Source organism: Euphorbia lathyris, chromosome 5 (assembly GCF_963576675.1).
Source record: "Euphorbia lathyris chromosome 5, ddEupLath1.1, whole genome shotgun sequence".
Taxonomy (NCBI): Eukaryota; Viridiplantae; Streptophyta; class Magnoliopsida; order Malpighiales; family Euphorbiaceae; genus Euphorbia; species Euphorbia lathyris.
In genome coordinates, this window is record NC_088914.1 from 61,189,378 (window position 1) to 61,207,380 (window position 18,003).

General features: G+C 34.8%; 1 protein-coding gene across 1 annotated transcript; it reads right to left on the reverse strand.

Moving 5' to 3' along the window:
• Window positions 1-1,573: 1,573 nt before the first annotated feature.
• LOC136229478 (uncharacterized) lies at window positions 1,574-10,913 on the reverse strand. The gene is made up of 15 exons (XM_066018311.1): window positions 10,600-10,913; window positions 10,437-10,525; window positions 9,363-9,429; window positions 9,172-9,287; window positions 7,555-7,621; window positions 7,369-7,417; window positions 7,188-7,273; window positions 6,647-6,906; window positions 6,267-6,322; window positions 4,297-4,382; window positions 4,108-4,200; window positions 3,346-3,658; window positions 2,488-3,044; window positions 2,095-2,326; window positions 1,574-2,019 (listed from the first exon to the last, which is right to left on the reverse strand). Exons 1-15 carry the CDS (start codon window positions 10,765-10,767, stop codon window positions 1,751-1,753), a joined length of 2,508 nt encoding a protein of 835 aa, XP_065874383.1. The 5' UTR covers window positions 10,768-10,913; the 3' UTR covers window positions 1,574-1,750.
• Between the last annotated feature and the right edge of the window lie 7,090 nt (window positions 10,914-18,003).

Here is an 18,003-nt window from a genome sequence, read left to right on the forward strand (position 1 = left end):
ACTTCGAGCTTCATACTTCCATGAAATTCAGGAATATCAATTCTCAAACCTGATTCCCATTGATGGTTATCCTCTCTTTGTATCCCCCACGTCTTCTACAATCAACTTTACCTTGTGGTTTTGTGCCTCTAAAGTTAAGGTTTCTTCTAAGATTAGGGCTCCTCTCCAAATTTAGATCAGCCGGTCATGAGCTTAGTCATCATGTGTATTAAAGTCTCCATGTCGAACTGTTGCTCCATTATCTCCGTCAATTGAGCAGTATTGTCATCCACCTGTTGTCTTCTTAAAACCTTAAATAACTAGGGCTCTAATACCAACTGTTATATGGAAGAATAAGTTTTGTTAGTAGTCGGTTAATTCGATTGAATATCAGAAAGATAGGATTCTATATACATATTGATTCTAAATACAGTAGAACCTCTATATAGGAATACTCTATATTAGAATAACCTCCCAATTGTTATACAAAAGTTTGGTTTCAAGTGCTGAGAGTCTTTGTTATACCAACCTCTATATAGGAATAATCTCCCAATTGTTATACAAATAGTCCGATCCCAAGTGTATTCCTATATAGAGGTTTTACTGTACTAGGAATATATAGGAAGAAAAAAGAGAAATTTTCTTTCAATTGTTATTTCAATCTCAAATACATCAAAAACTCATACAAAGTATTTTTTTTTTTTAACCCTATTGATAGTCAAGGCAACAAAAGAAATAAATTAAAGATACAAATAACCTTATAAGTGATAAAACAATAAATAAATTAAGATTTTAAACACCAAAGTTGCGGTAAAAAAAAATGGGCAAAAGACTAGCTGTCTTAAGACATGTCCATGTCTTTTCCCCAATTCTGATTAAGACTGGCTTCCTTAAGGCAATGCTCATACCTTAAGATTTCAACTTTCATATATTCATAAAACTTTCTGCTATTTCCTCCATTGCATAAATTACCTTATTATTTAATTCGGTTAACCATTCATAAATTTCTTATACATATTCTTTAATCGAGTTCTGTATTGATTTCTCCAGCTGTTAGTTGACATGTTCGTGTTGACCCTTTAAATACACTATGATAACAAAGTCAATATCTAATCAAAGTAAAGAAGTAATAATAGTATCAAATAGAAAATAAAAATTACTTATTTATAGACTTAAGGTTTTGTAAATGGTGTTTTACCCCTGATCTTGACAGTGGGACAATGGTGTTTAGAAATGAATTGAGCTCTCTCAATCCAAAACATATATACATTATTCATTTTAATAAAAATGTATTAATTATTTAATTTTAAAATTAAAATTTGAAAATCATAAATTTTAAGTCTAAATTTAAATTCCATGAGAAAAAACGTATATAATTAAATGTAGAATATGAGTATTTACATAGTAGTAAATTTTTCACTTCCAACCATTGATTTAGGCTAATCTGATTTTCAATTTTGATTTCGTTTTCATAAATTCATTTTTGAAATTAGTTTTGAGAACCTAGCAGCCAAGAAAAGAAAGCCACTGCCGTTCAGTAGTTGAGAAAAAGCATCCAGATAGTATAGCTCTCTAGTCCCTATTTAATATAATCTTTGTCAAAACACATGTATTTCTCATTCAGTTCTGTTGTATAGTTTTGCAACTTCCGAATTGCTACACCAAAATTGGTTTGTCATTCCTATAGAAAGAAATGACTAAGAAAAATAATGTTATGGTTTTTACGCGAAACAATACCCAAACAAACCAGTTTTACTAACTTAATGAGCTGTCAGCCATTTATAGCAGCTGCGTCTTGGATAGATGTGGACTCCTCAGGCTCAGCCGTTAAGTTTCCATTCATGTCCTGCGATTCTTTGACTCCAGTAACGTTTTCTTGCACGGGAGAGCTTTCTTCCCCCATACGTGCTGAAAGCCTTTGAAGCAGTTCTTGGCAGTCGATTGCTGTCACCATCACAGTTAAACTCGACCTACCCTTCCAGCATCCAATGGCTATTGTTGAAGCATCCACCTCGATACGATCTGGAGAAATTTTGCCATCTGCAAACCAAAAAATAACAAGCTAAACTCTCGTGTTTATGTGTTGTTATGTTGGACTGTACAGATAATACGCACCTCCCAGAATTATCACACAGCAACCCATCCTCAGTTTGGATGCCTTTTCCCCAAATTCAGAATCAACGAAGTCCGAGTATTTGACTCCTTTATATTGCAAAAGATGCTTGAAATCTACAGGAGAGGCGCAGAGGATCTGTTTGGTGATGTGAGGAAGAATCACCGGCAATCCTTCTGATGATATCCGAAATGAGCATGGAGCTGATGTGCCTTCCCTTGACGTTTGTCTCTCCTACACAAGGAAGAAAAATGAAAAATAAAAAATAAAATCAGTTCTCTGTTGATGGAGAATCTTAAGTGAATCAGGTCACCCAGCATCTTTCTCTAGAATCTATATTAGATATAATAAACTTTGATATTATAATGTAAAAAATAGCATGTCATTTTACTTACAAACATCTTCAGGCCAACCGAAGATATCTTGAGCTGTTGGCCACCCATAAGATTCAGCTCGAGCACATCCTTGATTGACTTGGAAACGTAATAGATTCTCTTCACATGGTTATTATCAATGTTTCTTGATATTAGGTGTCCATTGAATGGAAATGATTCATTAATTCCATAGAATGCCTTAATGCTATTGATGATGACTTCATCATTGAAGAACAAAACAGGGTCAACGCCTTTCCATCTGCCTTGAGTTTGCAACTTTCTCTTCCCCACTTCCTTCCCAGATTGAGTCTCAGTCTCCACATTACCCGTGTCCTGGGCTTTCTCTGAATCACTTTTCTCAGAGGTATTGCAAGTATCAGGTTCTAAAGCAGCTTGGTCTGGTTCATCCTCAATTAAATCAGACTCTGAAGCTGCTTCAGAAATTTTTTCTGATGGAGAATCTTCCATGTTTAGCTCTGGAACAACAGTAGCTCCAGTAACCTGATCTGATAACTTCTCCGGCAGCTCACTTTTTTCAGTTGAGCCATTTCTCCGCCGACTTGGTTTCTCTGGAATGACTACAATAATAGGATAAATTTAATACCATAGGAAGCAAAAAAAAAATGTGAAATTGTTCCTGATTAATGACATAAATACAATCCATCTCGAGATACAAATTGAGTAATTCACAGATGGCAAATAAAAACATAAGCAGTTTGGAAGAAAGTGGTCCAGCCCAACAAAAGACAAAAAAGAATGTCAGGGAGGATGGAGTGGCATGAGAACCAACAACAGACATTCGTAATCCTGATGTCCTACATGCCTACAGTATTAATACGTTAGCTGCATGTATGAAATGATACTTCAAGGATAAATTACCTGGTAAAGGAGAGAGTTTGTGGAGGACAGCGACGAAAAAAGCTCCACTGTTCTGATCTTGAGGCATAATCCTCATGCATCGTTCTAAAGGGAGATCAGAAACTTCTTCCTCATTCAAGTCATCTGTTGAAGCCATGGGATCCTGCACTGGTTCATCTTCAGAATGCGCATAACTACCATTCTCGTCCTTCTGGTTGCTATCGGCTGGGGCAACATAGCTTTTTCCCGAAGGAAACATGCTGCGATGTATCCCGAATCTGCGGAATTTGTAGACGTCTTTGTGTGACGATAACCAGATACCTTTATCACATACCTGTACATGCAATAATTATCCAAAAAGCCAAATTTTGAAAATAATTACCTACATTCAAATGTATAAGAAAAATGGTATTACAGGAAAAACGATCCTGATTTACTTCAAAACCTATGCAGCTATCAGTGGCTTATACCATGGTTAACAGAAGCAATTTGGCACATACAAGAAACAGTACAAACTGGAATTTGTTTTACTACCATAAAAAAACTAAAAATTATATCAACCTGGCTTGAGCAAGCTACCATACCAGTGTTAGACAATTAAAAAGTACAATAAAATCATGTATAATGTAGGTCAATGGGATTGTAAGCACAAGCCTCTCCATGTATGTGACATTATCTTAAAAGGCTGCTAAAATCAAAATCCTTAATATATGGAATTAGCAGGTCAACCCTTCAGCAGAAAAGGGCAAAGAGACAAAAATAAGCTGAGCACAGATAACAAACCTTCCATTTCCTTAGACCTGGGCGGCGGAGCAGTTGAGGAAGATCACTAGAGACATCAACTAGTTCAACAGAGCCTTCACACTTCCGTAAAATCTGATAATATCGGGCAGGTTGCCCAAAAAAAAATAGAATTTAGAAACAAGAAGCTCAGAAGTGTAGATATGATAATAATTCTGGAAGATAGATTGCCTCAGCGACAACAGCTTCATTTTCAACTGGATTCATTGAGCAGGTTGAATACACCATTCTTCCACCAACTTTAAGCAAGGATAAGCCTGAAACAATCAATTTCATTGTTCAGCATAAAATTCCACTTGAAATAATCTGGTCAGGATATCTTAAAATTTCAATTACCGAAGATTACAACTAGATAAATCCAAGAAACAAAACAGAGTTTGCGCAAAAAAAAATGGTAAAAAGAAAAAACTAAAGTTGAAGCCCAGGCTGACACTCCAGCAGCATAAAAAACATTTTAACATACATTGGTTAATCAAAGTTGGATTAAGAGCCTGAAAATCATCAGCCAGCAGTAGACTGCTCAATTATGTCTTTCCAATATAAAATACAGTAAAAAAGCAGCATAAAACATGATAAAGATCACGAGAGAAGCATATGAAGTCCTACTGATTCAACTCTTGACATCCAACATTTCAGGAGAAGTGGGAAAACACATCAGAGGCGAAAGCGCTCATCCTCACATTTCTCATCAAAATGTAGTCTCAGTTCATGTTTACGACAGAACAGAAAAAAAAACCTTCATTTATTGATGAAATCCAATTCACACAAGATCATGCATGAGAGAAGCAAATGAAGTCCTACTGATTGTTTATGCACAGAAGCTATAATGCACGGAAACTCTTCATGACAAGCGTTTCCCCGTTTCCGGCAGATGTGGGAAACGGAAACTCTCGGAAACTGATACGAAACGTTTCCGGGCACGTTTCCGTAATTACCAAAAATATGAAACGCGTCTCTCAGTTTTTGAACGGTTTTCCCTACCTATTTTGATTAAAATTCTGGAAATTCAAACTTTCTATTTTGCAGTTCCTCTTTAATCTAAGACTAGGAAAATTGAAACTTTGTATTTGAGAGATAATTACTTACTTGTATCCTTCAATTTAAAGAACTTATCCATATTTCTTTCTCCTATAATCCTTGTCTCTTGAATCTTGATTGAGCTTGGACTTTCTTCATCTTGTTCTTCAATCTTGTTTTTATTTAATGTATAATTATATTTTTACTATTTATAAATATGCCCCTATATTTTTAATATTTACACGTTTCCCCCACGTTTCCGTTTCCTATGTTTTTCAGAAATTACGTTTCCCAGTATCGTTTCCGTTTCAGTTTCCGTGCAACATAGCACAGAAGCAAGTTCAGTTCAAAGTATGCCTTAAAGCTTTATGGCCAAAAGCTTTTTCTGAAGGAGAGATAACACAGCCATGAACTAGAAAAGATTAGTGTCTAACTATCTATAACGCATCATTCAGTTCCAGTAATTTGACCCAATCCTTGTGAAAAAATTGCTCTTTTCTCTATTCTCTTGTTCTCTTATTTGTACATTTGTTCCATTATCCTTTCTCCATAAATGGCCATTATGATGCCTCAGAAACATTGTACACTGCTCTCAACCAACCGTCAGTTTGGTCTTCTTGATCTTCATATTCTATTCCTAATAAATACCAACTTCCTAGCTTTTCCATTCATTTTACCAGCCAAGCAAGTACCCTTCGTTTCGGAAGTTGTTTCTACATCTGTTTCTTCCTCGCTTTCTTCTGTTTCTGAGGTTTCTTTCAGTTTCTTAGTAAAAATGGGTGACGGAATTTGAAACATAACCAATAATCAAATTCTTGAAGCCCGTGTCATTCAATATGAAACTAACCAATTCAACCAAAAACCAAGATCCTGTCTCTTACAGTCCAAACATTAAACTGCCAAATTATCCAATGCTTAGCAGCTAAATCAAACAACATGACTTTATCATGCACTTCTACTTGCTACTGACACTAGAGTAGAGAAGATTAATTAAATTTTAAAACATGCAATTGGCATGCACTAGTAAGAAATTGCGCAACCATAGAATTTTGAAAAGAAAGAAAAAATCTCTAAAATGGTACTGTTATTTTTATTGACATTTTTCTCATCAAGGCATCAAGTACCTCGCATTGCTATTTGAAGCTGCAAGACATGGAGTCCATTGCCCATCCCTGGACTCCTACATATAAGGAAAGACAAATAAATTCCAATCTAAAGCCAATGAAAAAAGATGCAGATAGTTAAAAGAGAGATTATTTTCGAGAACTACTGTGTTGTCCATAAATAATGAAAATAAGTACTGAATTTAAAAATACTAGTTGATAATGTTCAAAACTTAAAATTTTAAATTAAATATTTTTACTTAACAGAATAAGTGAATTTTAACTTAATTGAATAATTTAAGTGGCCAAAAAAACAGTTATGAAACACACTTAAATCAAAGAAGTGCTTAATATATTAATTTAAGTGAATTTTTTTGTTATCAAAGGGGGTCTAATTCTACCATTTCCTCCACAGATCGGGAGCCTTCCGGAGGGTGCCATCTCCACTGCAGGGAACATCGCACAATACACGATCAAAATGAAGTTGGCTAATTGGGGGTTCAGATTCAATTTCAGAAGCTTTAGCAGAACTTTTGTTCAAACGACAGGCAGGGAAATGCTGGGCTTCATTATTTGTCACTATCAAGTTAGCAGTGCACATTCTTTTTGTTTGATGAATGAGAAGATTACATCTTTGCACATCAAGGTCATTTGCTGTAACCTACAACAAGAAAATAGTGAATCAAATTTACATAATAGTGTGTAAATGGGAGTTGTCCATTCTACATGACCACAAAGAAGTAAAAGAAACACCTTTTGGGAGATGATGTAATAAATATGGGATTCTAGAGTAACATAATTTTTACAACTTCACTTGTTAAGTGCCACCAATAGATGAATTATGGAAAGCATATTGTGGTTAAACTAATGAAATGCAAACGAAGTTATGAAGCAGAAACAGACTACAAAGAGAGTAAGCAAGATTATAGAAAGAAAACAAACCATTCCGTCAGGCAATGATCCTGGTTTTGTCGATTGGTATATTATCTCCAGTAACTGGAATGTTTTTGAACCTGGTGCAGCACACACTACAGAAAGGGCAATTCCATATTAGGAAGTGAGAGAGAGGGAGAGGGAAGATGGTGGACTGAGAAGGAAAGGGAATTATGCACATGTTACTCACTATCAAGAACAAAATGATTTGGATGTACATCCAGGAAGAGAGGAGGTACCTACATCACAAGCCAGCAATTATGGAAATGAATATGTATCAACAAGGTCAGCAAAAACCTCATTGAAAATCAAGGCGCTCATGCTCTGAAGAAAGAAAACAAAATATCATTAAGAAACCACAAAATGGGTTGCCCACCATGCTGACAGCCTCCTGTCTAGTAATGTTTCCGATTTCATTTTCCAGCTTCAAGAACTCATGAAACCTGAAAACATTGAATGAGAATGTTCAACTGAAAAATAAGAATAAGAATAAGAATAATAAACCAAAAAAGTTGATTGAAATGAGAACAGCTGGTAAATATTGCACATATACTCTAGTACTGAAGAACTGGGTGCCTAAAAAATTATTGTCGTGAGATTATCTGGGAAGAAGTACAAATTGACTTCGCAAATCAACTTTTTTTTGCCTAGTTTCCCCAAATTGGCATATTTTCCCTATTTAGCCTAACTTACTAATTGACTTGTCCAATTTGATTACTGTTGATACTGAGGTAAAAGTTGTGAGTTAGAGTAAATTATCCATTCGACCAAAAAGTTAATGCAGGTGCAAGTTTGTGGGTTATTTTGTACTTTCAGAAGGTCCTAAGTTACATGGGTGTAAACTGGAAGAAACAATTTTGATATATAAAGGGCGGCCCGGTCGCATTACGCGTCCCCGCTGAGCGAGGGTCCGGGGAGGGGTCCCACCACAAGGGTGTATTGGGGGCAAGCCTTCCCTTGCCAATTTAATTGGCAAGAGGCCGCTCCTAAGACTCGAACCCGTGACCTCTGGTCACACGGCAACAACGTTTTACCGTTGCGCCAAGGCTCGCCCTCTAAGGTGAAAACAGCAAAATGTTAAGCTAAGCACACAACTGCAAATGGAAAGGTCTCGCAGTTGCAATAAAAAGGAGAAATTGTATACTCAATGTAGCCCCAGTCAAAATATGCAACCTCTAAGGTGATTTCTTCTGATTCAAATGGGCACTTTTTATGCAACTAATCCCAATCCTTAATGTCACTACGCTGGATGATTTATGAATAATTCAAGACATGAAAACTATCTTTAACAATTGAATGTAATATTTCTGCGAAGTTGGTCATCAAATAATGACCAAACAATTTAAGACCCATTAATAAATCTTGCACAGTAAAAAAATAACAAAAAGAGATTCACTTATTATACATTTAGCCAAAAATATGAAAGTACCACACTGCCACTACAACCTTACAATAATCAAGTTGTATAAAATATGAAAAAGAAAAATTAGAAGTTCCAGCTTGCAAAAACAATTCAAAATTCAACACTTGAGCACATACAATTTATATCATCTTTTATGTCACATTTATGATTACACAACCATCAAAATTTCACGGATTATAAATCTTTTTTACAGCAACAAACACACAGGAATTTTCAAAATGTCATAAATGATGCAATATTGATATTTAGAACTAGAAACCAGAAAAATTCACAGTTGCAATAAGTTGCACATTTGGCATCGTATATTTAGGGCAGTAACCCCTGTCATCTATATCTTTATCCCCTTTACTCAGAATTTCTTATATCTCATTATAAACAATCAGATGTTGCCATTGATAGAAGATAATCTACTGTCCTTTCCATGGTATACATTTCTATTAAAAATATTGCCAGATAAATCAGAAGGTGAAATATAAATAAATCAGGTGGAAATTGGAATATAAATGAGCAGGCAAGCAAGTTTCAACATTATCAATCGTGCTTTAGTTGAAAACAAGTCTCCAACATTACCTCTCTAGAGTTTGGTTCTTCCTTAGCTGCATACGAGAAAAATTAGACTGCCATGCTAGATTATTAGGATACCAAGGCAATGGTCTGATAGCCTCCATTTCAACACCATCAGTGGACTGGCAAAGAAAAAAAGAACCTAAGAACAATAACAACAGTTGGCAAATGCACACTAAAACTCTGTATAAACGTACCTCAGCTTGAAGAGATTTTGAGAAATCATTCTCTAACTGTAGTCTAATATCTGTACAGAACTGGCCACTGCAAATATAAACGATAATTTGTAAGTTATGAGATTATATCACTAGCTATATCATTTTTGAATAATCATTATGTTTAAGTTTTCTTATGCTGCTCAACTTAAAAGGATTTTCCACTTTTTTTTTATGTAAGCTTCATCAGTTTTTCAGAATTGGGAAATAATGTGGTGAGATACAAGATGTCATGCTTAAATCGTGACGAACATCACTCACTTGATTGTTCACAACTTGTGTCAGTAGCCTCATTGTTCAAATTAAATAAGAAAAATAGAAAGAAGTCTCATTATTTTATTCTATAACAAATCCTTCATCAACCAAGACCACCTGATTATTTCCATTTAAATTGTGATCCACAGATTCTCTTCACCCATGTATTCATAACTTTCTTGGCACAAGTAGTATAGTGTTTACTGAATCTCTGACTCCAGAAAATATACTTCTCTTTGAATTTCTTGTAGGAAACTATTTCACAGAGCTCAGAACATGACCTGCTCATGTCCCAACATCTCAATATATTGATTGACGATTCAAAGACTGGCTGCCCAAACTAAATCCACCATTTACAACTGACTATTATACAGGAGATTACCATCTTGAATTAGGTAAATTTATAGCATAATGCTGCTATAGCACGCCTATGGAAAATTACACTACCACCTTCTAGATCTATCAAGTAGCTCGATTCAGTATTATGTGACCACTAAAAAAACACCCCACAATTCTCTTGATGTAAATTTCCATTTATTTTGAGCGAAGAAATCTTGCGTATTCACAATGAAGTAGTAATATCCAATATTTCTTCAGTCACTAAGTAGACAGATGGAACTGCAAGTACGTAACTAGCTAATGCCATAGTGAAGAGCAAGCAATCGATTTTAGTTCAGTTACTACTCTAGACATAATTATATCCATTGTTCTCATTCACTTGTATTAATTTAAGGCATCAGAAAACAGAAGAATGCCAGCCTAAAAGAACAAAAACAACATCAAGAACTACAACACAGAAACCTCGAGTTGATTCTGAAAGCAGATGGCAACGGTGTACGAAGAAATTGTACAAAGGAGTCCCATTCTTCTGGCGTCACTATTCCTTGCTCCTGTTACAAAAAGGGTATCACATCCACAACTAAAAGAATTCCATAGCCATGAGACAGTAGAAAAGAAAGAGAACCTTGTAGTATTCATCGAAGGCGGCGTTTTGAGTGGCGAAAGGCTGCCAAGAACGATCTTCATTGTTGGGACCAGAAGAAGTGTCAGATTTGGGGCGTTTCCAGACGTTTTCTCGGCCATCACGGAAGTGCTTTCTTTGAGTTCGAGACCTGTGTCTGCCGCCGCCCATTTCACTTCTTGCTGTTTGCTTCTAAGACAAAATGGAGCTTTGTTCCTGCTTCGAGGTTCAGGTGTACTTCTACCCGCTCTTGCTAGGTTTTAAAGCGGTTTTCTATTTTCAACTCTTCTAATTAAATTTTGCTGTTTTTTTCATTTCCACTACTCCCACTTTCCGCACAGCTTGGGCACCAGTAAAAGGAATGGAGGTTCCAGATAAAAAACAAAGATAAAAAAAAAATTGTTTCAAAAAAAAAAAAAAGATAAAGTTTAATTCATCCTATAACTTGTTATTCAAATCCTATAAGCTTATTGTTTTGTTTTGTTTTTGTTATTGAATAAATTTTTGATTGATTTATTAGGTTAGATTTGGTAGTTTCTCTTTATTTATAATTTTTTTTTTTTGTTCTTGATGGATGATTGTGGTATGTCTCTTTACATGAATGATATCATGTATTCCTTCATGGAAAAACATAAGAGTTTGTCCGTCATCACAATAATCTAGCTTATTGAAAGATTATGAAGTCATTTCTAAAGAAAAATACTATAAAATCGATTCTGGGTGGAGTGTGTATTCGTTGTTGTGCCAAAAACAGTTTTAAGCACTATCTAATATTGTTCTATCAAGATCTATGATATTGAAGATACTGATTCAACATTTTCTAATGTACTTCTGGATTGTGGTTTTTAATTAATTATATCGAAAAAGTATTTTTCCTATAAATAAAATAATTATCCTTCTTCTAAAAAAACAAAATGTTACTTAAATGAGTTTATATTTTCCATTTATGATATTATTGCATATAATTTAATTAGATTATTATTTAAATTTGATTATGATATCATAATTTTCATAATAGCTTTTAGTTTTTAAGGTAAATAATTATAAGTTGTTGTGTTTTTACTTAATGCACTAGTATTACACGGTCCCTAAGTTGAATCTTTGTAAACTCTTTAGTCTCTCTATTTATTTTTATATATAAAAATACAAAATTGATAATCATATAAATAAAAAAGACTTATCTTTAATTTTTAAATTTAATCAGAATATCTATATATTTATTATAAAAGTATACATATACTTATTTTGAGAAAAAAAAAAAATAAATAATATATTTTTATATATATATATACAGATCCGACCCTCTTTCGGACACTTGGAAATCCATTTGGGCTCTGAAAATCCCTTACCGAATGAGGAGCTTCCTGTGGCTTGGAGTCAAGGACAGGTTGCTGACTAATTCGGATAGACATAGACGTCACTTGGCGGATTCAGGTGCTTGCAGTAGATGCAGAGGCCAAGTTGAATCTTTGTGCCATGCCCTTAGGGACTGCCCTAAGAGTAAGGAGGTTTGGCAGAAAGTTCTTCCGCACCACATTCTCCCCTCCTTCTTTGCCTACCCTGAGAATGACTGGTTCTCCAATGGGGTTAAAGGTAGGTTAATGGCTAGCATGGAGCAGGGAGACATTTTATTTGCTATTATCTGCCACCACCTTTGGAAGTGGAGAAATGAGGAGATCTTTGGTGAGAAGACTGTTTTTATTCAGAACTTACCCGAGTTCTTCTCTAAAAAGCTCCTTACCATTACGGGGAGCTTCAAAGGGGACCCCCTTGCCAATTCTACCCAGAATAAAGAGGTTCAACTCGTTGGGTGGTGTAGGTCGAAGGATGGGGTGGTTAAGTTGAACACGGATGGCTCCTGTCTCAACAATGGAAAGATCGCGGCTGGAGGCGTGCTCAAGGACGCGGGAGGTGCCTGGTTGTCTGGATTCACCCATAACCTGGGTTTGGGTTCATCCTTTTCAGCGGAACTTTGGGGTATTCTTTCTGGAGTCAAGCTTGCCAGAAATCTGGGTATTAAAAGGCTTGTTGTGGAGTCTGATAATATGGAGGCTATTAGTATGATCTCTAATAATCATGCTTTTTGTCTTAGAGTTCAGCCACATCTACAGAGAACAAAATCGAATTGTGGATCGCTTGGCGGCGGCTGGGCACGAGGGGATGTTAGGTGTTTCCACCCTTTCTGATCCTCCTATCTATCTTTCTTCTCTCCTTTTAGAGGACAGAGTTGGGGTTAGCTTTCCTAGGCTGATCCCAGGTTAGATTTTGTCTCGGTGTTGGTTTGTTTTCTTTCCTGTTTCTACCAAAAAAAAATTAGAAGGAACAAAGTCAATACATGATGAAAGAGAAGAAGGAAAATCATTAATTAAGATTTGAGGGGAGAGGAGGGGGTGGACTACTACCCCATTTAGCAAGTTCGTGAGCAACTGAGTTACGAGAATGCCCTTCGAAAATGAAGCTCGAGAGAAGAAAAGAATTGGATGCCTCACGGATAGAAGAAGCCACAATATACGTGAACTCACATCATTGGCACCCATGATAGCATCAACAGCATCTTTGCAATCTAAAGAAATCAAGTGCCGCACAAAATCACAATTCTTTGCAAAAAAAACTACCTCATTTAGAATTGCAAGTAGTTCATCATGAAGGATTGACCAACACCGCCCCATTGGACATGCACCTCTCCTTTGAAATTCCGAGCAATGAACCTAGTTGCACCCATGTTACTCCTATTAGAGAAGGCCGCATCATAGATAGTTTGACGACATCAACGGGTGGTGGAATCCATCTCTGTAACCTAATATTTACCCTAGAGTTTGGAGCAAAAAAGACCTTAGTTTGATCAATTGCAGTCTGAGCCCCACATAAAATTATCGTATCACTAAGAAATTTCCCTCCATTAGTGATATTAATATGATCAACCCATATCATCCACATAGAAGAACAAAATAGGAAAAAATCATCCATGGATAAGAGTCTTTGAACACCTGCAATCCATTCAAAACAATCAAGCCCGTCTACTTTATACACTTTCTCAGAGAGCCCACATTCCTTCCATCTATACTTTGTACGAGAAATTTTTTTAAATAAGTGAACAAAAAACTCATCAAGTGCACCACAAAAGCAGCAAGATTTCTCCACCACAATATTTCTATGCATTAAGTTAGATGGACATGGTAAGTAATTATGACAGCAAGTACAAAGAAAATAAAGAACTTTAGGAGGTAATTTAAGCTTCCATACTTTATTCCACAACCTATTAGGGCCTGATGAACAACCTGCCAAATCACTTATAACACTATTAGGGCATGTTTATACTTCATAGACTCCCCCTCTTAACAAAGGCTAAAACATTTTATCTCTTCTAATGGGACTAAGTCGGATATGCATAACTTTCTCTACATCCTCAACAACAAAAACTTGATTGGCACACCTCGCATCCCAACATCTTCCATCGTGGGTGATTAGAGAATTAACAAACTCAGTAGGAGGTGCATTTTGCAGGACTAGTGGATGACCACATTGAAGATCAAGGACCCACCTATCTATCAGGATTCTTTTGATTTTTCTTTATTTTTTAATATATTATTTTTACACTAACATTAAATATATTGTTATGAATTGTTTATAAGTTGCGAGAAAGAGCTAGACTAGACGTTTATTGACGTCTCTCGACCCCGTTATTTTTTCAAAGCATCGTATTTTATACATTTCATTCATAAATTTATTCGAGAGAAAAAGAATTAACGTTTACGATTTTATATAGTTCTAGTCCTATTTTGATAATTTTTTAAATGTTTTTCATTCATTTTTCTAATAAATCAATTCTACATTACTAAATTAAAGTTTAATAATTATATAAAATTAATAAATCAATTACTTAATATTGGAGAGATTGTAATTATGTAGTAAAAAAGAAATATATATATATATATATAAAAGAAGAAGAAGAAAAATATATGTTTTATCATTAAACACAGAGTAAAAGATATTTTTGGTATTTTAAAATTTATTTAGTCTAATTTGATTATTAACTCAGGTAAATTTCATCAATAATCTTTACTCGATTTCACACTTTGGTGTACAACCTTCAATTTGTCTCACTAATATATACGAACTTATAGGTGATCTCTCAATTTAGTGTACATCAGGTAAAAAATAACCGATCAACGTGTCATGTCAGCAGTTTGACCGGTCAAAAAGTTAAAATTTGACTACCTAATATAAATTTATTTTATACCTTCCTCATTCTCCTTCCCCTTTACCTTCCCCTTTCTCTCTCTCCTTTTTGTGCGTCTAAATGGCCCTGATCGTCATTCTTTGATTTTCATCTTTGGCATTCTAGATATATTCACTCATTTTATCATAATTTTTTAGCATTCTTCCATGAAATTACATATTCTGATTAGTTTTTCTTTGATTCTACTGCTTAGGCACCATGTTTTTACTTAGTGAAAATACTGGTTGAATTTTTATGGAACTTGATTGAAGCTCCAAGTTTGAAACTACATACGAAATTGAGGAGATTTGAGTTTGAATTTTTGAAAATCTAATTCATTGATGATAGGATTTTTCAAGAGAAACCTAAGAACGATATCATAGGTTGGGAGAATATCTTTCAAAGCTTTCCAAACAAAATGTTTGATTTTCAGAGGAAGCTTTAATTGCCAAACCCAGTAATATCGATCATTCATTTGCGAAGATGATGAAGCTTAGTTTAAGATCAAACAGATGCATCTGCTCCGTCAAATAGTAGGTTGGACAGAAAAAATATGTCCATGATCGAGTTCCAGTCCAAAATTGATCATCATCTAGAAATCTTTTGCTAAAAGGGATCTCTACAATAGCCTTCGCTTCGTCTAAATTAAATACTTCGTTCAACATATTGCTCTTCCATAATCAATTAGAGTTGAAATCCTTGTAAAATTCACATCAAAATTTTGAGTTAAAGGATCCTTACGAGAGAGAGAAATAGAGAGAGAGAGAACCATTTTGTTTTCAAATGTCTATATGCTCTCCATCTCCAACTCTGCGGCGCAACCCCTCTTCAACTAAAGCTTCAATTATTCTTTGAAATTTAGAGAGAGAAAAGAAAAGTTAGAGAGAAAAAATATTTGCAGAAAAATAAATGAAGGAGAGAGTATGTATTTTACTTTCATTCCGTAAAGAAAGGATTTGGTGAATAAAGATTAAATAAAATGAATAATTGATGAGCAGCGGTGAAATCTGGGTAGAATTTAATTAAGAAGACGAAGATGAATAGATTTTATTAAATATAAATCTGAATCCTTTGAAGAGACAGAGGTTAGAGAGAGAAAGAAATGTATGGAATAAGATGAAGAAACAAAGGGATATGGATAAAGCAATAAGGTTGTTTTAGACATTTCAATCTTAGGGTTCCTATGTTTTTAAATGGGAGAGATGAAAAAAAAAGATGATGTGGCGCATTGACTGATCACTTTAACCTGTCATACACTAAAGTGGAAGGTCATATATAAGTTCGTACATATTAGTAAAATAAATTGAAGGTTGTACACCAAACTGTCAAATAGGGCACATGTTGTACACCATTGATGAAATTTACCGCTATTAACTCAAACATAAAGATTAAAGAATTGACGAAAGTAAAAATTAAAATACTATATAATTATTTTTAAAAATCCAGGAATTAAATAAAATAATTAGAAGTCTTATAATTATTTACCTAATTTTTTATATAGATTGAATTTTTAAAAGTAATTGTAACAAAAAAAAAAATTAAAAGTAATTTATAATAAGATACAACTGCATGTCATTGTAATAAATAATATAGTAGATAACTTTGTAGATTTTTTTTGTTACCCTTTAAAAGAAATCGTCAGGGAAAATACGAAGAAAAGGAAAAGAAATGACAAGAGGAAGTCACTCAAATGAGAAACGATCCCTTTTATAAGAAATGGTGCAGCACTTTGAAAGCCGAGCCAAACGTGTCACGTATCCATACCTAAATGGCGAGGAAACAGTGTTAGAGAGAGCAATAAATGCACAAGCACGCTTTGAAAATGAACAACCCTAAAGGGTTTTTTTTTTGTCTTTTTAGGGGAGCTTCTGATAATATCCGCATATTATCCTTAGGGCGAAAATGTAATAATAAAAGCAAATAAGGATTTACCAGCATAATACCAAGCCACGTGGCTTGGACCCATATATGTCTCGTATAGGCATATGCCAAACGGAGTCAAGAAGATAGGATTCACCCCAATACCCTCTTGAAGGTGTCTCAAGGAGAACCAAGGGTTAACACCATTAATGATATTGATGGCAGGAATGGTCAAATGCCAGAATTAAGCAATAAATGTGATAAAGAGCATTATAATGGCATGATTGTTCGTGTAAAACGTTATTAATGCTCAAAGGTTATAGAAATCTATATAAATACCTCAATTCCAAATTATTTGATGTATGTTTTATGATTTACTAAAAGAGCTCTTGTCAATTGCTATTATTCACAATCCTGATACTGACTTTGATATTAGAGTGTCCCCCGACCGATCCCACAGGCACTTCACAAGGCAGAACTCCGGCTAGAGCTACATTTCATAAATATCAAATAAGTTTGGGGTATTTTAATAATTTGAATATGTATTGACAATTTTGTATATATTGGGTATTTAGGATAGAATTTGGTAACTTTTGTGTTGTTCTTTCTTATTTTCTTTGTAATCTTCTTGTCTTCTTCTTCCTTCAACCTTCATTTCATCCTCTTTAATTCAAGATTGACATTTTCATCGGACTTATTAATCATGTACAAAGCTACTTCTATATATAGGAGTAATAGTCATTGTGTAAATCATCTCGTTCAATATAATTTATAAGTTCTCACTATGCCATTTTCCCTTTCACATGACACAAGATACATGACAAACATTTGTTTTCGTGTCGTCTGAATATTTTTCGTGACAGTATTTTAACTGTATGTCATCTGAAGGCGAAATAAAAAATGCGCTCGATTCTCAGATGACATTACGATTACAGAATCCTGTCATCCAAAGAAAACGCGCGTTTTCGTTAAATTTGATGCGCTCAACAGATGACACTTCTAATAAATGAATGTCATTGTATGTCGAAAACAAAAAAGCGGCAAATGAAATTTTACTTACGCAGCCATACCAAATTTTAGGCGCTCTATATCATTTGACTGAAATTTCAGCTGATATATAAACTCTCTCTCAATCCCAAACCCCAGTTTAGGTTACACAAGCTTCATCCCTCTCATCCCTCTCTATCTCCATGGTTGATTTGAACATGCAATCACTGGATGAGCTCGAAACATGGTACTAGTAAGCCATATTTTCTTTGTTCCTAGCTGTATTAGAGTATCATTATTCCTTACTCTATCTTTTCCTCATCCGATTTACTTTGGTGTAT

Excerpts from the sequence above, each read along its gene's own strand:
- LOC136229478 (XM_066018311.1), bottom strand. The coding sequence starts at position 10,767 with ATGGGCGGCGGCAGACACAGGTCTCGAACTCAAAGAAAGCACTTCCGT. Across the intron at positions 4,383-6,266 it reads GCTTCAAATAGCAATGCGAG|GCTTATCCTTGCTTAAAGTT; the intron begins GTACTTGATGCC and ends TGATTGTTTCAG. Across the intron at positions 3,659-4,107 it reads CAGGTCTAAGGAAATGGAAG|GTATGTGATAAAGGTATCTG; the intron begins GTTTGTTATCTG and ends TTGCATGTACAG.